This window comes from Colletotrichum destructivum, chromosome 6 (genome assembly GCF_034447905.1).
Source record: "Colletotrichum destructivum chromosome 6, complete sequence".
Taxonomy (NCBI): domain Eukaryota; kingdom Fungi; phylum Ascomycota; class Sordariomycetes; order Glomerellales; family Glomerellaceae; genus Colletotrichum; species Colletotrichum destructivum.
Genome location: NC_085901.1, coordinates 1111693 through 1138851, shown reverse-complemented (window position 1 = coordinate 1138851; position 27159 = coordinate 1111693). Strand labels below are relative to the sequence as shown.

The following is a 27159-nucleotide window of genomic DNA, read 5'->3' as shown; positions in this document are numbered from 1 at the left end:
TACTCTGTATCAGCAGTTCTGGTTTCCCGTCTCCCCACATTCATACTTCCGCTGTCTTGTTCCGTGTCTACGAGCCGTTGCTCACGAATGGATGAGCTTAGAAACATCATCCAATAACTTGTCCAAATATCCGAGATCTTCCGAAATTGTCTCCAGCCCTGAGATGTTGCCAATGAGGATTTGAGATGACTTGCTTGGAGGATTCGAACTCTAAACGGGCTCAACGCTTGGATACCAACAATCGCGGCCGAAACGCTGGGCAGTATTGGATGAAACCTTTTGATGTGAGCTCTGGAAGTCAAAACAGGCAGCGGGGAAGTGTTGTCCGCGCCTTATCTAAAGAGTACACAGAACGCTGCCTCTGGCCATTGCTCTCGAGCTCCTGTGAGAGCGCCATTTCGGTTCAAGAGTTGACCGCTGCCCTCAACACATCAGTGGCCAGGATATGAGAATTTTGTGAACGCCCTGTTGAGTGGTTTCACAACGAGCAGGACTATGACGGTGACATAATGTCGATCTTCTAGCTAGAAGAAAACCCGCAAATTGACTTCATGTTGGCGAATAAAGGGGGGAAAAAGGAAGTAGAAGCTCACTTGCTGGCGGCCAGTTGGTAATGAATGACGAGCATTGGATTATTCGATTTCTGACCGATTGCAACTACTAGTTCCCCGGATCCTCCCAGTCTAATAACTGCCGCTGTAATGATATTACGCCTAAAAGCTATGCTGAATGTCAACCTTTTTTTCCATCCCCGGAGAATAATATCTCAACGGTGCAATGACTCTCGTAACTCCTAACACCCCCAGACGATCGTAAAACCGTCACATTTCATCGATGAAAAATCGAGCCTGGCTAATCCCCGAGACATCTGCAATGTAACGGAGTCGACCCCGTAGATATCGCCGCTGCCTCGGTGTGGCGTAATCACTCTTCATGGCAATAGCAACAGGCCACATAACAATCAGTCCAGCCTCTCCCTTGAGTGGATCATCCGGCTTGGTCGAGCCACAAGGGAACTGGGAAACGATAACGCCGTAGCCGTTCCAGCTGCAAAAGTACGGAACGCCCGACACAATATCGTCGACGCGAGCGCTTGCTGAACGGACGAGCTGTTCGTACTCGTCGATATCATCCAGCCCTTCCCTTCCAGCCGAGGCCAGCCATGCGCTGCAACGCATCATCGTCGTGATGAGGTTCAGGTGGGAGCACCAAGTGACTAGATGCAGGACAGCCAAGGGCAGGTTGAAGAACTTGAAGACCTGGCCCTCGAAGGTGGGCTCCGTGTCGAGCTCCTCGTCGGTCCGGTTGAACACCCATTCGGCGACCTCGACCTTCCATTGCGGATTCGGGTTCGCGCGCAGCTGACGGAACTCGTACTCGAGCTTTCGACACTTGCCCAGCAATTCGATCATTTTTTCGATGGCCTCGGGAGTTGGTTGACGTGCTTTGGAGATGATGTTGTCGATGCCTTGCTGTACCTGGCTGCAAATGAGATTGATGTCGACTGTGGAGCGGTTGGAGCGTTGGACTGCCTCGTTGTACAGCAACCATGAATACCCAGACATCTCGGCCTCTTTGAAGACGTTCTGCACCGAGATGCACTGGTTGCGCGTCATGGCGAACATTTCCCGGCCCTCGTCCGTTTCAAGACACTTCTGGCCACGCATCTGAACAATCTTGGCCGCGCCTTTGAGATGGTGGATGTATTCCTTGATCGAGTCCTTGGACATCAAGGTCTGTTGTGAATGTCAACACATACATGTAACGTGGTCGGCTGTAGGGACGTGAGATACATACCTCATAAAACGCAAGCATAAGTACGGCCCCGAGGGTTTGGTCGTTGTCTACCTCCTCCGGGTCTGAGATTGCTTTACTCACTGCTCTCAGAGCGTTGACGTGATGCTCTTGGGCACGCAGCAGAGCAGGGCCTCTCATGCCTTTGGACTGTCGCATTGCCAACGCTGCCATTGATGTTGCTTTGAATGCCAGCGAGAGGCATACCGAAATTTCGCCACGCCCAAGGTAGCGAGGCAAAAAGCTGTAATAACCGCGTGCCGTTGGTGTCAAGGGCACATTGACGAACTCGGAAAGGAACAAACAGGACGCCTGCTCGTCGAGTGGATTCAGCAGACCACCAGGGACATGCTTGAAGCACTCGACCAAGTCGGCTTCCTGGTCGCCAACTCTGAACGGTGATGAGTTCCGCCGAGGGGAACTCAGTGATGATGATGATGTCTGTGATGTATTCCAGTGGCAACTATCTCCGGATGATCCGGACTTGGGCGATATCGACGAGTCGGTCGAACTAGTGCTGTCCAAGCTGACCTGTCGTTGCTTCTTGAGCTTATCTGCGGCCGCCTTCGACTGGTCGCGAACGACGGGCCCGTATCCGGGACAGTGTCTCTTCGACTTGGTGCATCTCATGCAGAAGGGCTTGGCCTCGTCGCACTTGACCTTTCGTATTCTGCACAGCTTACACCCGCCAGAGGGCTTCCCTGTGTAGACCATGATTGCAGGATAACGTCACGACGATGTTGGTGCGGTGGTGGTTGAACGACTCGTTGGAACAAGCAGGTGACAGAGGCGAAGTGACGCTGGGAACAGGCTGGAGGGATGAGAAACATTAAGGCCAGACCCTGTTGCTGACTCAAGCAAGCTTTCGAGCAAGCTTTCGAGCAAGCTTCCTCTGGGGAGGGGGGTTTAAGGGAGACGAAAACTGGTAACTACCATCTTGGGAAGACACAGACCACGATCCGGAGCGAGTGTCTCTCTCCAGTCATTATCAACAAAATCCATCTGAGCGTGGTCTTGATAGGGTCATTGCGTCTGCTGGTATCCCGAGTGCACACCTTCCATTACATGACGGGAAGGATGAGACTCTTGTGCTCGAGCACCAAGGTCCGAGTACATGGGGATGGTGGTGTGCTTGGTCAGGCCGGATTCTCTCCGGCCCAGCCAATACAACAGATTCCCGAATCCGAGAGTTGTGCTTCTACTGGTGCGTTTGTGTCAAGGCCCCCATCGGTGCATTTCGCAACGAAGCCGTGCACGCTGGCTGTCATTGTGTGACAGGAACCAGACTGCATCCTGGACCGCGTTTGCTCCATGGCCCATTTCAAATCTTCAGATTTTCCTCTGACAGAGATGCAACAGCGTTTCAGAGATTCTCAAAACGACTAGCTTGGTTCTTCTGGAGCCTCACATTCGGGTCGAGCGTCCCGTGTATTGTTTCGTTTCACCGGGGTACTGACGCATCCGAAGACCCCCATGCCTCAGGATCTCTTTCCTAAGTAACTCAGCATACTCATTCTGCTTCGTGATAGAGCAGACGAACGTTGTCTGTCACCCCCGTGCTGTACTAGAAGGGACAGCATAAAGAGTACACAACAGCATGTAAGCCCGTCGTCCCCTGGCTTGTTGCCACAGGATGAACTCAAAAGAGATAGTATATCGATCACGAACTATGCTTTGCCTTTATGTGGAAGAAGAAACCGGTCTCTGTCGTCTCATGATGCCCGGAGTGTCGACCAGGGATCTTATTGAGGTTAATTATGGCATATCTGGAGTAGAGGCGGCCGGAGGGATGAAGTGCACTCGGTATGGATCTGATAAACGAAAGACAACCATGAATCACTTCTTCTGAAACAGGTAGCTGCTCGCGAGTGCAATTAGAACATGCACAAGTTGCCCTAAATAACGACTGGTCTCCTGAAGCGGCTGCAGTGTCCCGCATGTATAGCTACACATCTTGGTATAGTGCGCACGAACCTCAGCTTCATCAAATATCGATGACGGTTAGACATGCATCAAAAATAGAACAACAATAACCCCAAGACTCTTCCAAGGGGTTACCGGTTGTGTTCGGAGCACACTACCCATATGCATGCTTTGTTTGGCTTACTGATCTCTCGCTTTGTCTGTGGAACACATGCCAGATGTGGTCAGTTTGGTTCTTCTTGCATTTGAGGGATCAAGCATGCAAGAAATAGTTGTATAAGAGTATGGCGATAACCAATGTTATCCATATGCATTCAAATACCCTTCTCTTTGTATAGGTACTGCAATCACAATATCATCTTTTGACTAAATAGTACCAGATCGTCTCCTAAGGTGTCTAACGTATTTAAGTAGATTAGAAAACAATTTGAATCTTTATTCCGAAATTTTGATATTTTAACAGGCAACGCGTGCTTGAGAAGGCATGGTTGTGTTGCGTTGGAAAGCAGGCTTCAAAGATTATTTTTCCATTTGAGGCACGTTGCTTGAGTTGAACTTATTCACCCCTTCGGATGAAAGTCTAGGGATCTCAAGAATCACACAAGGGTGATCAGTCACCCTCAGGCTGACTTTCGGTGGTCCGCAAACTATGTCTCGCAGCAGAAAAGAAAGCTTTCCCTCACTGCCGGAGCCCCTCCCAAGCTCACATGGATTCTTCATGTACGAAAGCCGTCTGAAACCTTCACAAGGCAAATTTGGCAGAGTATCATCTCTGGTCGTCCCTCTTTAGTATGTAGCTCTTGGGCTTTTTGATTTGCGGCCATAGACAGCGTCGCAGTTCGGACAGCTTTCGAACGAAGACAAGCTTCACGACAATCGGCCTCACCTTCCCCGGGGAGAAATTACAGCACAGTTAGCAGGGTGAACCGAACCTCGCCATTAATGGAACTCGCTTTCTTCCAATCGTCGTCGTCGATGATCTGGTAAAAAATCGTATAGATTTGGGGCATGTCTCGATACTAACCAGCAGCATATGACAACTTCGACATGCGTGGGTGTCAGAGAAGCAAAAGCAAACCATCTGTAGCGCCTGCTTATATCACGGAATATCAGCTGGCACGGAGCGAGTGGTTGGCGGGAATTGAACGGGATTGAAGAAAAAGGTTTACCCAGGCCATGTCCGTCTGTCTTACAGTTTGTCGATGTCATCATGGCACAAAATTCGCATGTGAACCTCAAGGTCTTGAACGCACGCTGGTGGCAATTTGAGTTGGTCGAGAGGGGTCAGAAAGAAGGGATTCCTGGCCCGGGCAAAGTCCACTTTCATCGGGGATTTCCTTATTCGGTTGCCACGAAGCATGCTGAGCTTGTTGGCAAAGACGCGTCCATCATCACGAAGCTTTCCCACACCATCGGTGCACATCAGATGCTCGGAATGGGCCCAACTTTATGCTAGAGTTAGGAAATGCCAGTTGGATGAGTGCCAAGAGACGGAAAAGGCTCGAGACCATGAGTTCTAATCGAGGGAAAAAAGGCCTACCAGATAGTACTACACTGACGCCACATAAATTCAAAAGATCTGCCAAATATCCAAAGACAGCATCTCAAGCGACTACTAAATCACATGATTGGTAAAATCGAGCCTCAAAAAGCATTCTCCCTGGTAAACTTTGCTTTAACGTTGCTTTCTCAGCCCTGCCGAACCGTTTATCATTACATTATATGGACGACGGACCTCTTCATTGGAAAATGTCACTTTCTGATTCTTCATGCCGTCGTCAACGCAGCCTGGCTGAGGTTGGGCCCCCCACCCCAAACTCCCCAACATGCAGTCATATTTCAACTGCCAGAATTGAGTTGTGGCCCAGAAAGGGAACTGCAGATTGGGACTATGATATCCAGTGACAAATGAGGTGTAGCTCCTGGCACATGTGCTTCTACTTGCTCTGGTATCAGGACTCACAGTCGATGGTAATCAGGTCTCGGGAAGGTTGTCTGTATCCGGAAGAGCATTAAGAATAAAAAATAGCAGAGCCCCCCTGATCTGATTTCTCCATGTCTCTCGCTCTCCTATGTTTAGTAGATCGCAGGATGAGGACATGCCGAAGTGAACAAGCTTTCCTGACATAGTTGACGCACTAAGTCTTCGCTCGGCATTCATCGGCAGCTTCTTGATCGCATGGCATGCCCATTCTTCACCACCTGTCCTATTCTCTTCCCATTGTCAACGATCACTGAGGAAGAAACACAGGGGAATTAATCAGTCGGACACCAACATGTGGACGGGAGCGGGCAGTGACGGGAACGTCGAACAAGATCCGGAAACGGAAAAACTACTAGGTGTGTTCTGGTTCCGGCGCCGACATTCACCAAGGCCCTCTCGGCGGCTTAGGAGTTTCGCCCTCAAATGGAACCTTCCTCCAGTGCAACGATTGCGGAGAATGCTACGGCAAGGCAGAAAAAGACTGTTGTCTTGGCTGCTTCTACAAGCACTCTGCATTGCACCTCTGCAACGTCAATCTACACAGCCTACGGTAAACGCCCGTTTGCGAAACACGGGGGGCGATGACTGGCTATCAAGGGATTCTGGGTCAGTCCAAAATTTTCAATTTCTTTCCAACGAGAAAGCCTTATTTCGGCCCTTTGACGGAGAGTTCCTATCGTGGGGCCGACATCTAGGCTTTTGAGATTTCATCTAATGGCATCTTGGCAAGCTGGCCGGGCCAGATGAAGTCGCTTTCCAACAAGGAACTTGACCAATCAGATTTGTCGATGTTGTTAGTTGACAAGGATCTCTTGGACTTGAGGGGGGGGCCCTCGGGCGAGTCGTTCGTCAACATCAACGCCGAGATGCCTCTGGATCGAAGTAGTTTACAAATATTTCTTTCGCGTCCTTTTCATCACAACTCACGACACTTTTCAGGTGCGCGATTTTCTTCCGCAACCTGATCGCTCGGGGTGCCGGTCCAGCGACTTCGGTTCTCGACCACTCGCATTGCAGTTTGTACTAATCGGTCGAGCTGCGCCTCACTGACATGACACTTGGCACGACTCCGCGTTCCAGACGCTCTTCTTCGAGATATACCACGCCCGTTTCATTGAATGAGAAAACCACGTAAATGGCGGCGAATAATCTGCCGCCTCTTGAATGAACCACGCGACGTCACCTTGCAGTGGCAGTGCAGCGTTTGAGGCGGGCAGTGCTCTCCATCTTGTGTCTTGGCATTCGTTCATTTTCAGGCCCGGAACCTTCGCACAAGTGGCATAGGTACCACCGCCGCTTAAACGAAATGATATCTATCCAGGTGACTGAGTGACTGACTGACTGACTGCTGCGCAAAGAGGCCGCCTCCCAGACGCCTCGAAAACACCAAAGGAAAAAAAAAAATCGTTTACTCAAACCCCCTTCTGTTCCGTCTCCCTCGCGACAGTCTTGTCCTCCACCGTGTCCACGTACGCCAGACCAAGCTCCTTCTCCGACAAAGGCGCGTGGGCCGCGGCCGCGGGCGAGGTTTCCGCCAAGACGTCCTTGACGCTCTTTTTCTCGCGCAGGGCGGTCCATACTGTATTGTGCATGCTGCGCATGAAGAGCAAGTCCATATCTTCGAGCGTGAGACCTGCAGGGGAGGGGGAGGGATAACAGTGTCAGCCACGGGATGACGCGACAGACTGCGGCTGGGGGCAGAGAAAGTTTCGCAGGTTACTTTGGAGGACTCACCTTTGGTCTCCGGCACGAAGAAGAAGGCCCAGATGCCCATCAGGATCATGAGGGTCCCGAAGAACATGTACGTCCCGTATCCCAGCGATGTAATCATGTAAGGCGTGGTGCGCGAGACGATGAAGCTCCACAGCCACTGGTCTGCCGTTGTGATCGCCACGCACAGCATGCGGATGTCCAAGCTAAAGACCTCGCTGCAGTACAGCCATGTGATTCCTTGCCTTAGGGGTGATGTTAGCATGAGCCTTTCCCACCTGTCCTACTAGGCGAAAAGGAGTGACGGGCTCACCAAGTGGCGCAGTAAATCAGGCCGTAAAGATACACGCACAGCATCGCGATGTATCCCCACGCGTTGCGGTCGACGTTGCCGGCGGCAGCCTGGCCGGCCGGGTCGGCCTGGAACACGTACGCGCCGATGTACCACATCGGGAGAGACCCGATGAAGGCGCCCCAGATGAGGCCGTTGCGGCGCCCGACCTTCTCAGCGAGCCAGACGGTGAAGATGACCATACCGAGGGTCTTGGCGATACCGTAAAAGCCCGTGGCGAAAAGCTTGGTGCTTGTGCCTGTGATGCCAAGGGTCTCAAAAATACGAGGCGAGTCTAGACTCCCGAATTAGCACAAAACGGGAACCCTGCATGCAATTGGGTCTTTGGGGGGGGGGGGGGGGGGGGGGAAGGTACACTCACAATATGTGATGATGTTGACGCCCGTCTACACGTAAATGATTAGCACGTGTCACCGTACAAGATGAGAATGAAGCTGTTGACTCTTGTGGACGTACCAGGTTTTGGCAGGCCATGAGAAGCAGACCAATGCCGATGCGGTTGCGAGAGCCCTTCTCGAAGAGCCTCTTGAACATCTGCATCTTTGTCATGCGGTTCGCACTGCTCTCTTCCACTTGGCGCCTGATATCCGAGATCTCGGTGTTGACGTACTCGTGGTCCGCGGGCAGCGTGCGGATGTGTACCAGGACCTTCTTGGCATCTTCCCACCTATCGTTCTTGGCCAGCCAGCGAGGCGACTCGGGACAGATGAAGATGCCAAAGAAGAGCAGGACTCCGGGCAGCAGCTGCAGGCCAAGAGGAACGATCCACTGCGCCTGGAGCGAGTCGGAAATGGTTCGATCGACGGCGTAGTTCACCCAGAAGCCGCACATGCCACCTCCTTGGGAGGCGATTTCAAAGAGGCCAACAAGCCGGCCTCGAATCGAGGGAGGGCTTATTTCAGAGATGTAGACCGGAACGATGAGTGAGGTTGCGCCGATGCCCAGGCCAGCAACGGCACGCCCTGCGATCAACATGCCAATCTCGCCGTGGGCAGCGGTCATGAGAGTGCCGCCGGCCAGGAAGACCAAGGCGGACATCATGATGGCCTTCTTACGGCCCATCCATTCTGCCAGGGGAAACGTGAGCAGGGCGCCGAAGAAGCAGCCCGCCTGGAACGTGGAGACAATGTTTCCCTGGAGGGTGTCACGGACCGTCGGGTCGGTGTCTGCCAGGTCGAAGTCGCGGCGAAACGAGTCGAGCGCCATGGTGCCGCCAATGACGGAGGTGTCATAACCCACTAGGCAGTGTTAGCCTTTCATTGCGCGCGCACGTCTTGCGTCTCAAGCTGGCTCGGCCGAGACTTAACTGGCAATGGCACTCATGGAGGCGATGATGGCGATCATGTGGATGCGCCAATTGCGGACCTCCTTGGGATCGTTCGTCCCGTCGGCGTGGAGATTGAAGCCCATTTTGCCGGTTACTCAGCCTCACGGCGAGAACAGAGAGACGAGAAGGCAGGGAGGGTAGATGCAAGGGAGTCGTGGGCGTTGGCAGTCTTGCCAAGTTGAGGCGAGGCGAAGGGCTCCAGCCCGTCTGGGCACGCAGTGTCAAGAAGAAATAAAAAGCTTGATATCAGACAAGCCTCCCGTTTCTTAAGACGTGTGAGGGGAGGCGCAGGAGGTGGGAATGGAAATTTTGCACAGGACGACGTTTCGGTGTCGGCCGAAACAAACAGAGACCTTGATAGCAACACAGCAGCAGCGCAGCAAGGCAGATTCGACACGTCCTGACAATCCTTTTTTGGCGAAGACGTCTTCTTTATGGATGTGATGCAACGCAGCGGCGTGTAGGAGCGCATGACATGGTTACGTCCGAGGGGATTGTCATTTCAACATGGTACGTTCGTTTGATGCCTTGTCAACGGAAACGTAAATGGTTGAGCGGCGGAAAAAGGGCCATGGAACCTGATTGATGCTGTCTGGCGGTGATGATGTCCGGAGCGATGCACCCTCAGTGATCAGCTGGACAGGTTTGAGTCAAACACACTAGAGGAGAGGACGAAGGGAAAAGGTGGCCATCATCCATGTTCAGCGTGGTTCGTCTGGCGAGACAACAACAAGCTTCCCCGCGTTCCCCCGCGTTGGGTCGACGGTCGACCGGGATGATGACTTGGTCTGGCTTCCCCGCGGACGCGGTAGTTGAAGTTTTGAGGCATCGTGTGAGTAGAGAGGCCGGGGTGTCGGCCGATATCATGCAAGTTGAGCCAGCCAGAGCTTGATGCAGTTAAGGGTTTTTTTAGCCTCGGCTGGTGTCAGAAAGACCTGATGAGCCCGGATAAAAGGCCGGTGGTTGGTGACTGGGATGGGTACATGAGGTTGGTCGCATGTTGGTGGTGGTGGTGGTGGTGGTGATGATGATGTTGCATTAAAAAAGAACACCAGCAGACAGAGGCTAACTTCAAGTCTACAACACCACTGTACAATTGGTGAAGTTGATGAGAATGAGATGCACAGTGACAGTCTGGATGGGATGGTTGACAATGTGGGGATGACGTAGAATCATTCTCATTGGCCAGACATGTGGATGGATCCCCGACAATGTTCCAGAACGGGTGCAGTTGCCACCAGGTGTGCGGGAGGAGGGCGCGTGCCATCCCTACCTGCAGGAATCCGCTTACCTAAACAGGGCCTGTTGATGTGGAGTCGGCAACAAGTGGATTTCTGCTAGACGAACCAATGGAACATCTGGAACGTGCATATCACAGCCACTCTTGGCGCTGACTAGTGCGACCACCCCACGCCCCTCTCCGAGCTTGATTCGACTGTGGACCATTGGCATTTCGACCGCTCTTTTTTTGCTTTATGTTTTTTTTATTTTATTTTCCTCTCACCCCCTTTTGATTCTCAGACATGACATTTCCTTCAATGTCTTGGCCCTCTTTTTTGCTTCTGTCTTCCAGGTTGTTGTGCCAATCCTCGCTCCTTTACTCCCTCCACCTCCTCGCTCTTCTCCACCTTTGCTCCGGTTCTCTCCACACGACGGACGGGTGACACACGGTCGCACACCTATCTGTCCGTCCCCTTTCCTCGAATCTTCACCACCACCACCATCACGCCGCGGAGCCAAGACCCTATCGCCCTTAGTTTATTGCTTCTCCGGATCGTCTCGAGTTTGCGATTCATCCATAGTTCACGACAGTGCCCGAAGCCCCACCTCGAAAATGGCTGACCCAGTTGCCAAACGCCCAGACGTGGACCAACATCAACTCCAACCTCGTTCCTCTCCACTCCAATCTCGACATCTCGCCCCCAAGGTGTCATTGGAGCGTCAAGGTGTCACTGTCTTGAGTTTTGCCCCGAGTGTGGGCGGACATTATCCCGATTCATCCATCTATCCTTCCATCCATCTATGGTTTGGGAGGGACGGGACTTCGAACTGCCCCAATCCAAACCCTCCCCGACATGCCACATGCCACATGCATGCCACGCGCCGTCAACCTTCCTGTCGCTGGTCCCCGACGATTGTTGATGATGGTCTCCGTCGGATGAAGTACCGACCGCTCTGGCTGTCTTCCTGGTGGATGAGACCATCGCGCCGTCTTCTGCTGCCGCCCAAGAGATCCATGGACACCAATCTCAGGCGATACGCCCAAGCAAGAAAAAGAAACAGACAGAGACAGGCAGTCAGTCCTTCACCAGTAGCGTCTAGACCACCAACCTTGGCGGGGATCAGGATATCAAACGACGACTTACCATCCTCGGCCGGCCACCGATCGGGACGGGAACCGCCCGGGTTCACACGGCGTCTAAAGGAATGCCCAATAGTGCGCACATGCGCCGATAGGAACGCCGCACCTTGTTGGGGGGAACGAGCAGAAGGACCAGAAGAATGGGGCCGCCACCACGCCAATTTCGGACGCCATGTCCGTCTATGACAAGTCGAGCGGCCCTAGCAGTCTCTGTCTGGCCATAATTCCCCGACTCGAGCACGGAGTCCTGAGTCTTGAGTCCCCTCGGGGCGCTCTAGACGGATAGACAGACGTGATAAGGGCCCGGCACTTGCATCACCAAAACGCCAAGGTACAAACATTGAAAACGCCAAGCGGCCATTGCTCGCTGTCAATCTCTCCATTCTGCCATGGTCCATCCCCCCCCTTGTTTGGTCCCCCCGACTCATCGTTGCACGGCGGTTCTAGGATGGCCCCGACTCGACCTCTTCTACCACTGACGAGAGCTCGCTTCTTGATGCTCCAATTTAATTCCCTCATCGGGTCCTTTTGCACTTTTTCCCTCTTGCACAGCCTCAATGCCCAGACCTTGGGCGGTTCCCTCCCAGGCCTCCATCTCACCTCGTCGCCAAGCTAATCTTTCCTAATCAAAGCCAAGATGAAGGCAATGAGAGGAATTCCCTGGCACGTCATTCCACCTTTCTATCCGACTTCCCCAATCTTCTTTGCCTCCTTCCCCTCTTGATCACGTCTTGCAAGACTTTTTCATCCTGTTGCAGTCTTGCTCCTCCCGCCAAGGACGCCATATGCTATCGTGATAGTCGAGTGAAGCGCGCCTTTTTCTCACCTCTATCCCACTCATGCACCCTTCACTGTCTCTGATTTGACCATTTCACTCGCTGCCGGTGGGGTCTCGGTTCGACTTCATATCTCCCTGAGCTTGCCAAGAAAGGCATGTCGTTATGAGCACTGCCACGCTGCTCCCAAAGTCTCGTTCGTCGTCTGCAGATTCTAGACAGCCATCGGCAAATACTCAAAACGTTGTTGAAAAAAAAAAAAACTCTTCTCCTTCATCACACCCAATCTCGCCCGACCCGTGAGAAACATACAACCCGAACCACCATGACGGTCGTTCAACTTTGATTATCCGGCACTACTCTTCTGTCTCGCTCAACCGACTCCCCCCCGTGCCCCTTCCGACGGAAAGCGGATTATCGCCTCTCGCCCGAACCCCTCTCGTTGCACTGCCTCGAAACCAACTGTCACCGTAAGAAACAGGCACGTAGGCTGACCTGCCTGCGTCGGTGAAGTAGAGGGAAAACGGAAACCTTACTCGACGGGGCGGAAGGCGCAGTTGTGTTCGCCAAGAATCACAGCGCTCTAGTCGTTGAGTCTTTTACAATTCCGTTGGTACGCCCAAGACTCTGCCACCTTCTCTGCCCTGAGAGAGACGCAACTGTCTACGCAGGGTTTTGCCTCTTCACACAAGCACACAGCCTTGTAACACCCTCTAAATACCTACCTCTCGCCATCGTTGCACGAACGCCTTTCTTGGCTTGATACTGCTTGTTACAAGACGCATCTCTTTTCATCTCTTTTTGAGAGCTTTTAAAACCAACCCTACTACTATTGTCTACTTCCGCCCGTCTATGAGAGAGAAAGTCCTTCGCCTTAGCTTCACACCTCTCTACAACCGGTGCTAATGGCGTCTCTCGCCCCTCCTCAGTTGCGCGTCGACACCCGTAATCAACGCGGTAATGACAACGACGACGCGATAACTCCCTCTCCCATTTCGACACACTCAAATCCGTTTCTCACGCCGGCCATCAGCGCAGCAACAAGCGCCGCACCGAGTATGCATTCCACCGCTGTCACCGAGGACGCAGACAGCGCTTTGAGGCCCGACCCGGGCACGGAAGCCGACTTCATCGTCCCAAACAACCCTTTTGCTTTTAGCCCTGGGCACCTCAACAAACTTTTAAATCCGAAATCTTTGTCCGCTTTCCAGGCGCTCGGCGGCCTCCACGGAATCGAAAAAGGCCTGCAGACAGACATCAAGTCCGGTCTGTCCCTGGATGAGGTGGCCGTCCGTGGCAACGTCAGCTTTGAAGAGGCCACCGGTCACAAGGAGCCCGTCTTTACCACGTCGGGTGCACAGCCTTCAGCCACCACACACAACGCCAGCGGCGATGGTTTCACCGACCGCACCCGAGTGTATGGCAGAAACGTGCTTCCCGCCAAAAAGGCCACCCCTTTGTGGAAGCTGATGTGGACCGCCTACAACGACAAAGTCATCATTTTGTTGACGGTTGCCGCCGTCATCTCATTGGCGCTTGGTCTGTACGAGACCCTTGGAGTCGAGCATGACCCCGAAGAAGGCCAGCCGGTCGATTGGGTCGAGGGTGTTGCCATTGTCGTTGCCATTTTGATCGTTACCCTGGTTGGATCTCTCAACGACTGGCAAAAGGAACGCGCCTTCGTCAAGCTCAATGCCAAGAAGGAAGATCGCGAGGTCAAGGTTATCCGGTCTGGCAAGTCTTTCATGATTAACGTCGCCGAGATCTTGGTTGGCGATGTCATCCACCTCGAGCCCGGTGACCTGGTCCCAGTCGACGGCATTTTCATTAGCGGTCATGACTTGAAGTGCGACGAGTCCTCTGCCACGGGTGAGTCTGACGCTCTCAAGAAGACTGGCGGCGACGCCGTCTTCAACGCCCTCCAGTCCGGCAACGCTCCCAAGGACATCGACCCTTTCATCATCTCGGGAGCCAAGGTCCTTGAGGGTGTCGGCACCTTCGTCTGCACCTCGGTCGGCACCAACTCCAGCTTCGGCAAGATCATGATGTCGGTTCGCACTGAGATGGAGGCTACGCCTCTGCAGAAGAAACTCGAGGGCCTGGCCATGGCCATCGCCAAGCTCGGAAGCAGCGCCGCCCTCTTCCTCTTCGTCGTCCTCCTCATCCGCTTCCTCGCCGATCTGCCCAACAACAGCGGTACTGGCGCCGAGAAGGCTTCCACCTTTATGGACATTCTCATTGTGGCCATCACCATCATTGTCGTCGCCGTACCTGAGGGACTTCCGCTGGCTGTAACTCTCGCGCTGGCTTTCGCCACTACTCGCCTTCTGAAGGAAAACAACCTGGTTCGCATTCTCAGAGCCTGCGAGACGATGGGTAACGCCACGACCATCTGCTCTGACAAGACCGGCACCTTGACCACGAACAAGATGACGGTTGTCGCCGGCACCTTTGGCTCCGCCAGCTTCAGCAAGTCGGTCGACGGCGAGAAGGTCACCAGCGCTGTCGAATTCGCTCAGTCACTTCCCGAAGCCACCAAAAAGCTCCTCGTCCAGTCCGTCGCCATTAACTCAACTGCCTTTGAGGGAGAGGAGGACGGCCAGGCTACCTTCATCGGTTCCAAGACCGAAACTGCCCTGCTTGAGTTCGCCAAGGACCACCTTGGCATGCAAGGACTGGCCGAGACCCGCTCCAACGAGGAGGTCGTGCAGATGATGCCCTTTGACTCCGGCAAGAAGTGCATGGCCGCCGTCATCAAGCTGTCCGGAAACGGTGGCTACCGTCTTGTCGTCAAGGGTGCCTCTGAGATTCTTCTCGGATACTGCACCCAGAAGCTCAACATCACCGACCTCAGTACCTCTGCTTTGGAAGAATCCGACCGCCTTTTCCTCGAGGGAACAATCGACACCTACGCCAAGCAGTCTCTTCGCACCATCGCCCTCATCTACCAAGACTACCCTCAATGGCCTCCCCACGGCGTCAACGCCAACATCGAGGGACACGTTGACCTCGGTGACATCCTCCACGACCTCGTATTTGCCGGTGTCGTTGGTATTCAGGACCCGGTTCGCCCCGGAGTCCCCGAGGCTGTTCGTAAGGCCCAGCACGCCGGTGTGGTCGTCCGCATGGTTACTGGTGACAATGCCGTCACTGCTCAGGCTATCGCGACCGAGTGTGGTATCTTCACCGAGGGCGGACTCATCATGGAGGGCCCCGTCTTCCGCAAGCTCTCCGTCGAGCAGATGAACGAGACCCTGCCCCGTCTTCAAGTCTTGGCCCGTTCCTCGCCCGAGGATAAGCGTGTCCTGGTCACCCGCCTCAAGGCTCTTGGTGAGACAGTTGCCGTGACTGGTGACGGTACCAACGATGCGCCCGCGCTCAAGGCTGCGGATGTGGGTTTCTCAATGGGTATCTCTGGTACTGAGGTCGCTAAGGAAGCTTCTTCTATCGTGCTGATGGACGACAACTTCGCGTCGATCGTTACGGCTTTGAAGTGGGGAAGAGCAGTCAACGACGCCGTCCAGAAGTTCCTTCAGGTAAGCATAGCTCATGCCATCTTGTCATCTTACACGCGTTTTGAATACTAACATGTGCCCCTCCAAGTTCCAAATCACGGTCAACATCACCGCTGTCCTCCTCGCCTTCATCACCGCCGTCTCTTCCCCCACGATGGAGTCAGTTCTCACTGCTGTCCAGCTGCTCTGGGTCAACCTCATTATGGACACCTTCGCCGCCCTCGCGTTGGCTACGGACCCTCCCACGGAGAAAATTCTCGATCGTCTGCCGCAGGGCAAGAAGGCGCCTCTCATCACCAACAACATGTGGAAGATGATCATCGGACAGGCTATCTTCCAGCTGACAGCGACACTCATTCTGCACTTCGCTGGCAACGCCATCTTTGGCTACGACTCACACAACGAGGACCAACAACTGGAGCTCGACTCGATGATCTTTAACACATTCGTCTGGATGCAGATTTTCAACGAGTTCAACAACCGTCGCCTCGACAACAAGTTCAATATCTTTGAGGGAGTCCACCGCAACTACTTCTTCATCGTCATCAACTGCATCATGGTCGGTGCCCAGGTCGCCATCATCTACGTCGGTGGCAAGGCCTTCCGTATCACCCCTGGCGGCATCAGCGGCGAGCACTGGGCCGTCTCCGTCGTCTTGGCCTCCCTCTCGATTCCCATGGCCATCCTCATCCGCCTCTTCCCGGACCCCTGGTTTGAGAAGATCGCCAAGACCGTCGGTAGACCCGTCGTCGTCGTCTACCGCGCTTCGGGCAAGTTCTTCTCCCGGGTCGGTGCTGTCTTCCGCCGCAAGAAGACAACCGACGCCGAGGACGCGTCCGACGAGGAGGCCCGCGTGTCTTCCGGATCCGAGGACTCCAAGATCGCGGCGCCCGCCATCGTCATCTCGACGCAACCCGAGGAGACCAACACGGCCGTTGCCAAGGACGACGAGAAGCGTCAGATCTGAAATGCTCGTCGGCCTTGGGTGTTCGGGCTTGATACGTTGTTCTGCACATATATATTTCCCTTCTCATGTTTCATTGTTTGCAGCTACGATACCATTTATTGCGCGCCTGTTCATGTTTTTGCTTTTCGTTTTCCCTAAACGATTCTACGACCGGCATTATTGTTACGTGCATAGAGATAACATCGTGGGCGGGCGAGGTTGGCGGTTATCACATCATCATACAGAGAACGTATTGCTTCTCGTCTACAAGGCGTTTTTCTTTTGGGGCGATTGACAAAACTAAAAAGTCATGCGTCTGCGTGGTAAAAGACGGTTTACCTTTTTACGATATGGACTGTCCTTAACGACATTTAGAGAACGAGACATTTGCATCTCACACTTTTTGGGTGCGGACCAGATACGATAGAACATGTTACGCAGAAGATGTTCTGCCCTGAAATGAAAGAGAGTCTTCAAAGTGTATTAGCTCCCCCCCCCCCCCCCGGTGATTCGTTTTGTGTTGATAAATCATATCTATCATGTGATTCTGTTCAAGATAGGCTGCATGGAATGTCCGTCGGCGAATCCGTCGTCGAGACTGTAAGGTTGTACACGCTCAAGCTACCCGATTGCGGCTTCAACCTCGCCGAGCCCACTTCGTCCTTGAGAACAGTGAACCTAGCATCACCACTGTTGATCGTCAGTATACATGCTTCCCCACCCCTCTTCTCAGGTTTCTTGACGTTGCATTGAGGGGAAGAAAAACTCACTACGCCTGCGAGCAGTTGCCGCCGACATACGTCGTCTGGATGACGATCTCCGCGACGAACGTCTTGTCGGCCGCCGTCTCGGCTTCCACGGCGGCGCCACGGATGAGGTGCCACCACGACTTGTCGCCCCCCGGCGGGAGCAGCGACTGCTTGACGCCCAGGATCGACGCGGCCCCGGGGAAGGCGCGGCCTGCGATGACGAGCACGCCGGTGTTGTCGGCGGGCCAGAAGTCGGTGAAGGACGTCGTGGCGAACTGGTCCTCTGAGGCGAGGTAGTACGCCTCGACGAAGTCGGCAAAGGCGGCGTCGACTCCCGCAGCGGGGACGTAGGGCGCCATGTCGACCGCGGCGACGAGGGCGGCAGCGAGGGGGAGGAGGGCTGTCGGGAATCTCATCATTGCGGCGGCGTATAGACTGGCGAGGTCGGTTCAAGGGAAGCCGGCTATTCATGGGCGATGCCGCCTGTAAGAGGTCAGCCATCTCGAGTCTTTAATAAACAAGTTTGGACTCCCACCCCTGCCGGCGCCTTTCCCGGGCTTCCTCAACCAAGATGCCCGCCGCGTGGGTCTGATCGGCTCGGCGGCGCCGGATGAACCCCTTTCTTGATAGGGGCGGGATGGCTCGGAATCGTGTTCAACGGGAGGCCCTGCAAACCTTCGTCCCATGCTCGTCAGGGTGCATCCCAGCTCGGGAGCACGGGAGTCTCCAATATCTTGGGTGAGTCCCCCCCGGTTTCCTTGATTTGACTCGGCCAGAAGCTGCCTATTGCTTCTCATCTCTGGAGCGGTTCGTCTATTTAGCTTTTGTCGAAATAAAGAAACTTGAGCTAAAAATGGTCCACTTTGTGCAGGGTTTCAATATTGCTACTCAAAGAGCCCCTCGTGTACTCCGTGGCCCTGGGCTACCCTGGACCAGCGCTTCTCCCAATAACAGCCTGTTGACTGTTGACTTTGGCGCAGGGTGGGCTCTCTCTACTCAAAAACACCAACAGTGAGGCTTGTTTTCTGCATGCGCGTCGATTGGCTTTGAAATCAACCTCACATCCTATAAATCTCGCCTGCCTCATCCTTCGAACGTGACAAGTCGACAACCATAGGGTACTCATCTGTTCGACGACAATCACTCAAGCTAGCCTTGCAGAAGCTGTTCCATTCCCAGAGTAGATTCAATATGCAGCTCACGTTTGCCGTCCCCGCACTCCTCGCCGCGGGCTTCGTCGCGGCGATCGACTTCACCGACTACGACCCGCAGCCCGGCGTCCAGCCCGAATTCAAGGCCTTTCTCAACGCGTGAGCAACCCAAACCTTCTCCTCCTCATCCCGTATCTCGAGTCGGAGACTAACAGTACGTAAACCAGCCTCGTCACCCCCGCCGAGAACCCCACCGCCACGACAGAGTACACGGACTTCTTCACGCCGGACGGAATGCAGACGACCCTGAGCATCCACTGCGTCGGCGCCGAGGCCATCACCCGGTGCAAGCAGCGATTTCTGCCCACGGACGGGAGCATGACCTTGACAGTAAGCCTATATCCGTGTTCCCGGGGGCGGCTGTTCCTCGCTTGCAGGCGCGTCAGACGTGGCTAACGGCTCGCGCAGCACTTCCCCAACACGACCTTCATCGCGGACAACAACGCGACCGCGACGGTGTACGAGGCACACGGTCGTATCGAGAACAATTTCAAGGCGGGCAACTGCTCGCAGATCTAGTAAGTAACCGAGGCACGAGACATTACCCGGGGATGGTGCCGGGGGCGGGCTTTCATGGCGTTCTCTCTCTAACCATCCAATGCAGCTACAAGACCCAGTACACGGTCCTGAAGACGGTCAAGTCTGTCGACGCGGCGCCCAACCTGTCGACGACCCCGGAGCAGCAGGTGTACTGGTACCACGACTACTTTGTCAACCCTACCGGCGTGCCGTCCGATATCCCATGTGACAGTCTGAAGGCCTAGAAAGGCGGTATTATAGTTGCCCCAAGCTATTGTCCATCGTGTGGGTTCTCCGCTTGGCGATTCTTTTCTCGATTATGCCATAAGTTGACCTTCGCCATATTCTCTTCAAGATTTGCCATTGATGCTCGAAGTACTCTTTGAACCTGTTCAGCTCGTTGTCTCGTGGTTCTACTGTCCACCGTCGCAATTAGAAATACGTCATGCACTGCTTCCTCGGTATTTGCCTTGTACCCAAGGTTAGGCCCCTCGAGGAGACTCAACCATGCATTCCAAAGAATCTCTTTGGATCTGATGCTCATCTCTTTCAGCGTCCTGTGGTTCAGACGAAGTTCCAAAACTCGTCGCTGTTGCTGAGGATCTTGTGTCGGACTATCCCCATGCCCGTTGTCATCATGATGCACTATACCCTGCCAGAGTAGATGTGCCATTGCTTCCTGTGCTTTAAATTGAGCATTTGAACTAACGATTTGGGGCCTTTTTGGTGCCTTGTGTTTCTCGGCCCTTTCTCGATCCGTTTCCAAAATCCGACGTGTCCAATACCGATCGAAAAGATCGCCTTCGAAGTGAAAGCTCATAGCAACTGTTATCAACCGCTTCTCTCCTGAAACTCTACCCACAGCCGGAGGACTGGGGGTGTCTTCAGATTGTGTTGTATCTGATGTATAAAAGTGTGACTTGCCTTCTCACTAACATGGTAGAAGGACATTTGACTTTCTGTTATCCAAATGTTCAGCAACGCCACAGTCTCCTCTGCATATCGGCCAATACAAAAGACTTGTGATTTCCGACGAATTTTCGCATTCTGAGGTATTTTCTTTCTTCCTTGAAAACAGTATGAAGGCAGGCTATGTTCGCTGATGTGGTGGCTGAGAAGAATAACCAAGGTCGTTTCGTGGCGTCCTCGATTGACCGCCGGTTCCTCATTCGCTCTTTGACACCGGAAATGCCACGAAGTATTTCCAGCGTTTGTTCTCTGTCCTTCTGTCGTTTTGGTGAAGGTTTGGATCGAGGTATGTCGATCATGAACCCAACCTGGAGATCCGTCTCATCTTGATTGATTGCACTACTGGAAAAAAGCCAAAGGGCTGCCCTTCTCATGCTCGTCGGCACTATCAGGCCTGATTCTGTCTGATTTCCCAATAAATAATGAGGGTTGGATGTAGAGCCATTCGTCTTGGAGTTCTATAATATTTTCCTCGTCTATCATGTTGTTGAACGGCTGGAGCCTTTTCAGTGAATCACCCTTGTTTCGGCGAGAATCAAGTCAGTTTCGCTCCTGCGGGGTGAAATAAGGCACTCGTAGATTGCAGTAGTCGTGGTCCATATTGACTCGTGACAATACTTCCAAAGAATATACGGTATGTCGAAGGTGACCTCCCAGTATACGTCTCTCAACTGCTCAGACTCGTAGATGGTCGCCGTATTCTCTCGACCCGTTCATCCAGGGAACAGGCCATTAAATGAGGAGCCTTCCATTAAGGCCGAAAGAGCGTGTGCGTACACCTCTCCAACGGATCCCGGCATTATGGACGTCTGTCTCTTGGCCATGATAATGGAGAGAGCGAACCTGGAGGGATGACTCGTTGAGTTGTGGATGGCCAGCTCGGATTGAAGCGAAAAACATTGCACACAATTCAAACCTTCACTAAGCAGAGATCTATGGGTGTAGAATTCAAAGCAGAAGCTATCAAAGCTGCGCGGACGCGGGCGTCATTCCCGCAACTACGCACGGAGCTTCTCCAAGAATTCGGGTTTCAGTCGGGGCTCGGAAGCGGAGCGGAGTGGAGAATGCGGGCGAGAGCGGCCGCACCCGAGCTCGTCGTACTCGGGCTGCCGTCATGTCTCCTAAACCTAAACTTTTGCATTGCAAAATCATGGTATTACTCGCACGCACGACACATGTCTGATCAGTACTTAAGCCCTATGCCTACCGCAAGTTCTCAGGTCAGCGAGTCCAGAATCACAAACAATCATTGACAGTCCAACTACCATAATTCCTCCGTTCCAAGCCACGATGAGCGTCCGCTGCAGCACCCTTAGCCCCCATAAGCCCACTCTCACAGAAGAGAACCTACCAGATCAGGCGGGAAAGGTAACATTTACCTCTTTTCACAACGCAACTTGGTTTCCCCAAAAGGCTGACACAGTGCTGTTCTGAAGGTCTTCCTCATTACCGGTGCCTCTGGCGGCATAGGCAAAGAGCTGGTCAACATTCTCTACCAGAGAAATGCCAAGATATGGCTGGCTGCTCGCAGCTATTCCAAAACACAGGCTGTCATCGAAGAGATAAAGACTGCGCACCCAAGTTCCACTGGAGAGATGGTCTTCTTGAAGCTCCAGCTCGACGATTTATCTACCATCAAGGCATCAGCACAGGAGTTTCTTTCTCGAGAGACTCGGCTTGATGTGCTTTGGAATAACGCCGGTGTCATGGTTCCACCTCAAGGGTCTACGACTGTGCAAGGATATGAACTGCAGCTCGGCATCAACAACCTAGGTCACCAACTCTTCACGCAGCTATTAACTCCTCTCTTGGAGATGACGTCGCAGGTTGCGCCCCGTGACTCGGTTAGAGTCATATGGGTATCTTCAAGTGCAGCTGATGGTGCGCCGCGTCCAGCCATTGACTTTTCCAACATGGACTACCACAACGAGGAGGGTATCTGGTCTAAATACTCCAGAAGCAAGGCTGGAAACGTAATCCAGGCGTCTGAGTATGCTCGTAGAATGGGGGGAAGCGGTGTTATCAGCTTGGTGAGTGATCTAATCACTTAACTTCCAAGGCTCAGGACATCACTAAACACTCTCTGGTCACAGTCGCTCAACCCCGGCAACTTTGTTACCAACCTGCAGCAAAATATGCCCAAGATGCAGTTGGCCATGTTTGTAAGTCGTGAGCGTTACGTTCAGCAACCCGATGGGGAGCTAATATCACTTAAGAAACTCATATCACATCCACCCAAGAATGGTGCGTACACACAGCTTTTTGCTGGGTTGGATCGGTCTGTCACTTCGGAGGACAACGGTAGCTGGGGTATGTCGACTCAATGATTTATCGCCGGGTTATCGCTAATTACCAGAGAAAAAACAGTGTCACCATTCGGGAAGAAGGAAGAGCCCCGAAAAGACCTCATTGACCCTGATTTGGGCGGCAAGTATTGGGAATGGTGCGCAGCCCAAGTCAAGCCATTTTCATGAGCTGTTACTGTGTTGTCTGGAAATTTCAGCGGCTGCGGACAGAAAACTGAGCAGTCTCTAAGTCGCCGGTCATTACAAGATAAAGTCTTGTCAATTGTAGCATGTACAATCGTGATGGACATGAATTTGATGGTTTTTCACACCCTCCCCAGTAATCAACGGACATTTTTAGGTATGGAATAAGCTGCGAATAAGAAATCCAATTGATTTCATCTAGAAGTGAGCTTGCTGTTCTGCTCGTCGTCCCCCTTCCACCACCGAATTGTTGATTTAGCGACACGTAATGAGTCACACCATCGTAAACCAGGACTCATATCAGGTAAGATCCGATGTCTTGAGTCGACCCCGGAGCAGCAGGTGTACTGGTACCACGACTACTTCGTCAACCCTACCATAGCCAGGGCAGTTGCTCCCCTACGCGATGCCCCGGCCATTCACAGGGAATTCGACAGCGATTGGTACTGTGAGGCCGCCGATAGCACACGGCTTTGGGTAGTGAATCACATACTGGATATACGCTTGCGGTTTGGCCAACTTGGGCAGGACGGCAACTTGCCCCATAGTGCGGCTGCCGTTCGGGATATCTTAGACACGCGTGCAGATCAGGTTTACTACGTTCAACATCAGAAATCACTAGCCCTAGAGTTGCTGTTAGAATGTACTAGGAACAGGCTCGAAGGGTCTCGTACAGTCCATATACTGTTCAAGAAGTACGTCGCCTCCTAGAGACACAAGACAGTCTTGTGCAGAGAGCTTAAGAACCTGGAGGTAGCGCTCCCACATCGCATCGTCGTTGTATGTTGTCCGGTAGATAACAAAGCCCCAACGGTGGAAGCCTGATACCTTCATTCCAAAAGCCGTTCTGCCAAGAGGGTGTTCCGACCACATAGATTCGTCGAGGTCCTTGAGAGTGAATCTGTAGGGTGCTGCGCCTAAACTGGCGGGTGGTTTGTTTCCAGTGCTCATCTTTGCAGAAGAGCTAGGGTAACTAAGGGCCGCTGAAAATCTTGACCGCCAAGAGTAAGATATCGATTGATGGGCAAAGTGCTGAGTCCTAGGCAGCAGCGACTTTAGGACAAACGCCGATAGCATAGAAGTAATGATTGAGACTGAACTTGGTTTTTTTTAAAAGGGCAGCGCATGGTTGTTTTATGTGTGCGCCTAACTGGCAATGCAGCGTTACCGTCTTTGCTTTATTATTACATAACCTGGTAAGTGCATAACAAGATCTACTAAGCTATTTGTAATGCCCCTGTAAAATAAGGGAAGGAGTCCTTCTGGCTGTTCGGGCGACCTCAAAGAACTTCAAATTACTTTACAAAACTTAGAAACAAAAGCCATTTGGTGGGGGAGAATATCATCTAAGTTAGCAATCATCAAAGTTCAATGAGTGGTCTAGCAATCGCTAGGAATTCCTCAATGTTCTGCAGGAAGGTATCGGGCTGCTCCAAAGCCGCAAAATGTCCCCCCTGGATGAAAATGTTAGATATCGAATGTGAGGACATGAGCATTTTGTGAAAATTGACGTACCTTGTCGTTGCGCTTGTAAAAGACAAGATTTGGATACGCTTTCTCAGCCCATGCTTTCGGCAAGAGTATGTTCTCTGCCGGAAACACCGAGTAGCCAAACGGCTTTTCTTTAGACGTTGGAACAGAAAAGAGCTCATCTGCTGCAGCAGACCCCGCAAGCGCTCGATAGGGATACATGCTTCTTGGGAAAGTGTCAGTGTACCAATAGAAGCTCACCATTGTGAGAATTGTGTCGAGAGTAAGTGGATAACGGGAGTCAGGCCACTCGAGGAACTTCTCGCCAATCCTAGATGATGTCAGGCGATGACAGGGTGTTCCAAGGCGAGAAAATAGCTTACCAGGCCAACATGGCCAGTGGACTTGATGATAAGACGAGACCAATAGTCGAGGGTCTTAAGCCATGCTCAAGAAGATACGACGACCCCGTAGTGCTGAATTTCAGCATTCGCTGTACGTGCTGTGACTCCTCTTCAGTGATATTGGCTCCAGTAAGCATCTCCTCCTGAGATGATGGAGCAAGCATGTTGACTGCCTGGTGATTAGTACAGTTTGGACGCCGTCCGGATATACTGGGCCAATTTTGCTTACTGTGGAAGGCCTTGCACTGTGGATAAGTGGCTGATAGAATTCTAGCAAGGAAGCTGCCAATGTCACCGCCCTGGACAACATAGCCTGAGCCGAATCCAAGAGTGATCATAAGCTCATTCATTATCCTTGCCGCTATTTCAAGCGTGAGTTCAGTGTCAACTGGCCCACCGGAAAGCCCATAGTCCGGCAGCGAGGGAATTATGACATGATAAGGAAGAGATTCTGTGGTATATTTGCTTTTCAAAATATCAAGCAAGGGAAGAAACTCGAGGAAAGAACCGGGCCATCCATGGAGGAAGAGGAGCGGCAAGGCATCGCGTCTGCTGGAGTAAAGACCGACGAAATGAATGTTTATAGGCCCAATATCCACGTCGTTGATGGTGGTGTTGAAGTTGGGAAAGCTGTTAATGCGGTCTTCCTGGTTTCGCCAGTCCAGATCCAACCACGAATCCTTTGCTTTGGCTAGCCAGTCTCTAGTGGTACCGAAATCCGTGTTATTGTGGTTGTTATACCAGGTTTCAGGGCCAATTTTCGAAGAAGAGAGGAGCGAGGTGAATTCGTTGATCTTAGAGTCGGGAACGTGAAAATTAAGCTTCCGCAGGGGAGCCATTGTGGCGTGACTTATGTTGAGTGCCAAGGTCAATTGACAGAACGCGAGGAAAGTGGACAATGCTGACCACATGTTTCTGCGGTTGGAATTAAACTTGAGTTGATAGGAAGACTATTCGAGTGTATGACAGAAGGACAAGAGATTTTAATCCGTCCAACGCACAACCTTTTATGGGCAGTGAAAACGCAGAGTCGGAACCCATCCCTGTCCATAAAACTGATATCGAAAGGCGAACAACAACAATTTGGGCCACGCGGAAGTGCGAACTTGGTGCCGAAAATCTCCACTCGTGTCCATTTCATTTGGACTCGGAGCAATGCCAAAGCCGAGTTTGACCCAGGGAACATGAATTGAAGGATATGCTCTTTGGACTGGAAGACTTGAGCGACGGCGAGCGTGGATATGATCATTAATCATACATGATCACATTTGATCGCTGAATGCGTGGAATGACGCGGAACCCGATACGGAGCCCGATGCGGAGCCCGGTGCGGAGGAGCCTTTCTTAGAAGACCATAACACCATCGCCGAGCGAACGGAGATAGGTTGATCCAACATTTATGTAAGGTGCCTCAATACTCTGAATGTAATCATCATTTTTCGATATTTCAAATCATAGTAAATCCGTCACGCAAACGAACCCCTGCAGCATTGCCTGTCAATTACCGCTACCTCAGGCTACACCTTCAAACAACTAGGACCATTTGCCATAACTCTCGATCAACTACTTCGACTTCACGAATTCACAATGAAGGCGACTTCTTTAGTGCTCCTCCTTACGGTTGCCACGTCTGCCCTAGCAGCGGTTTTAAGTAGCACCCTGAATGGCACGTACCGGACGAGAACGAACCTCTACTCCTTCACAAGCTCCCAGAATGTATGCAACGATGCATGTAAGAGTAGAATGGCAAGATGGCCCTCGATATTTACACGGTTCACCACGTCAAGTTCTGATGTGATTCTTTTGATAGCTTTGTCACCTGGTCCGCATACCACGTAGGCTTTTGCGCCAAGGGGACCTGTGATGGCGAGGAGAAAGATGGCAGCGCCAAGAGAAACGCAGCGTGGATGTACAAGCTGTGCGGATTCCCAAAACAGTCAACGGTCTCGAGCATGGAGGGTTGGAAAAAGCTTCCTCCGGATGATCTGATGTAAGCATGGGTCGACGACACAGGAGAAAGACCTCAATGATTATTGAAGGGCGACAAAACGGGTTTCGAGGGATTCATTGACCGCCATTATTGTTTTGGGAGTGGGAGAGCTTTAGGAACTTGGGGAGAGACATCTAGACCACAAAATTAACACCATCACATTAACACAGCCACGTTGACACCACCACACCACTCATGATAATCGGAATCTCCTTGGATGTCCCTGTGCAGATTCTTACGAAAGCAGATAGACTTGAAACGATAGGCAACTTAACACATCTAACAGAAGCCTCATTCTTGATGGATATGCATATACATTCACAGTTCCTAACCAAATCGCTTCCCATCCGTCCTCTTCTTCCTCTCTTCTCCACATTGTGGACTCTATGAATTTACCAACATTTAACCACATCGACCTGCCAGCCCCTGGGTTCGGTGTTTTCAATTTCGCTGTAGTTGCATGGCAGACTAATGCAGCAAACATAGGCCACCACAAGGCGTACTCCAATCACATACGACCATACCCATTGGAAAACTCGGGATCCCGTCCGCTCTCCCATAGATAAGCTAATGAGGGCCGGATTAGTAGTTGGGTCGGTGACGACCAGCGAATACCTGGTGTTGTATGTTTTTGTTTTTTCGGTCAATTATTTAGTTCAGCAAATACAA

At 52.4% G+C, this 27159-nt stretch overlaps 8 protein-coding genes across 8 annotated transcripts; 3 read left to right on the top strand and 5 right to left on the bottom strand.

Moving 5' to 3' along the window:
• Positions 1–629: 629 nt before the first annotated feature.
• CDEST_09531 (Putative zn(2)Cys(6) fungal-type DNA-binding domain, fungal transcription factor) lies at positions 630–2508 on the bottom strand (the record flags this gene model as incomplete). The annotated part of the gene is made up of 2 exons (XM_062925690.1): positions 630–1736; positions 1798–2508. The coding sequence occupies 2 exons, from the start codon at positions 2506–2508 to the stop codon at positions 822–824; spliced, it is 1626 nt and encodes a 541-aa protein (XP_062781741.1). The 3' UTR covers positions 630–821.
• Positions 2509–7005: 4497 nt separating this feature from the next.
• On the bottom strand, positions 7006–9486 carry CDEST_09530 (Putative major facilitator, sugar transporter, major facilitator superfamily). The gene is made up of 6 exons (XM_062925689.1): positions 9071–9486; positions 8220–9001; positions 8125–8149; positions 7725–8037; positions 7436–7656; positions 7006–7334 (listed from the first exon to the last, which is right to left on the bottom strand). Exons 1-6 carry the CDS (start codon positions 9171–9173, stop codon positions 7114–7116), a joined length of 1665 nt encoding a protein of 554 aa, XP_062781740.1. The 5' UTR covers positions 9174–9486; the 3' UTR covers positions 7006–7113.
• Positions 9487–10606: 1120 nt separating this feature from the next.
• On the top strand, positions 10607–17060 carry CDEST_09529 (Putative P-type ATPase, HAD superfamily, P-type ATPase, transmembrane domain superfamily). Its single transcript, XM_062925688.1, has 2 exons — positions 10607–15764; positions 15832–17060. Exons 1-2 carry the CDS (start codon positions 13134–13136, stop codon positions 16708–16710), a joined length of 3510 nt encoding a protein of 1169 aa, XP_062781739.1. The 5' UTR covers positions 10607–13133; the 3' UTR covers positions 16711–17060.
• Position 17061: 1 nt separating this feature from the next.
• On the bottom strand, positions 17062–17935 carry CDEST_09528 (uncharacterized protein). The gene is made up of 2 exons (XM_062925687.1): positions 17460–17935; positions 17062–17379 (listed from the first exon to the last, which is right to left on the bottom strand). The coding sequence occupies exons 1-2, from the start codon at positions 17855–17857 to the stop codon at positions 17241–17243; spliced, it is 537 nt and encodes a 178-aa protein (XP_062781738.1). The 5' UTR covers positions 17858–17935; the 3' UTR covers positions 17062–17240.
• Positions 17936–18424: 489 nt separating this feature from the next.
• On the top strand, positions 18425–19849 carry CDEST_09527 (uncharacterized protein). The gene is made up of 5 exons (XM_062925686.1): positions 18425–18748; positions 18817–18979; positions 19058–19167; positions 19254–19453; positions 19524–19849. The coding sequence occupies exons 1-4, from the start codon at positions 18630–18632 to the stop codon at positions 19411–19413; spliced, it is 552 nt and encodes a 183-aa protein (XP_062781737.1). The 5' UTR covers positions 18425–18629; the 3' UTR covers positions 19414–19453; positions 19524–19849.
• A 1578-nt stretch (positions 19850–21427) lies between these two features.
• CDEST_09526 (Putative short-chain dehydrogenase/reductase SDR, NAD(P)-binding domain superfamily) lies at positions 21428–22611 on the top strand (the record flags this gene model as incomplete). Its single annotated transcript, XM_062925685.1, has 4 exons — positions 21428–21505; positions 21574–22167; positions 22231–22447; positions 22505–22611. The coding sequence occupies 4 exons, from the start codon at positions 21428–21430 to the stop codon at positions 22609–22611; spliced, it is 996 nt and encodes a 331-aa protein (XP_062781736.1).
• A 651-nt stretch (positions 22612–23262) lies between these two features.
• Positions 23263–23577, bottom strand: CDEST_09525 (uncharacterized protein; the record flags this gene model as incomplete). Its single annotated transcript, XM_062925684.1, has 1 exon — positions 23263–23577. The coding sequence occupies one exon, from the start codon at positions 23575–23577 to the stop codon at positions 23263–23265; it is 315 nt and encodes a 104-aa protein (XP_062781735.1).
• A 410-nt stretch (positions 23578–23987) lies between these two features.
• CDEST_09524 (Putative epoxide hydrolase, alpha/Beta hydrolase) lies at positions 23988–25411 on the bottom strand (the record flags this gene model as incomplete). The annotated part of the gene is made up of 3 exons (XM_062925683.1): positions 23988–24080; positions 24142–24427; positions 24480–25411. 3 exons carry the CDS (start codon positions 25409–25411, stop codon positions 23988–23990), a joined length of 1311 nt encoding a protein of 436 aa, XP_062781734.1.
• Between the last annotated feature and the right edge of the window lie 1748 nt (positions 25412–27159).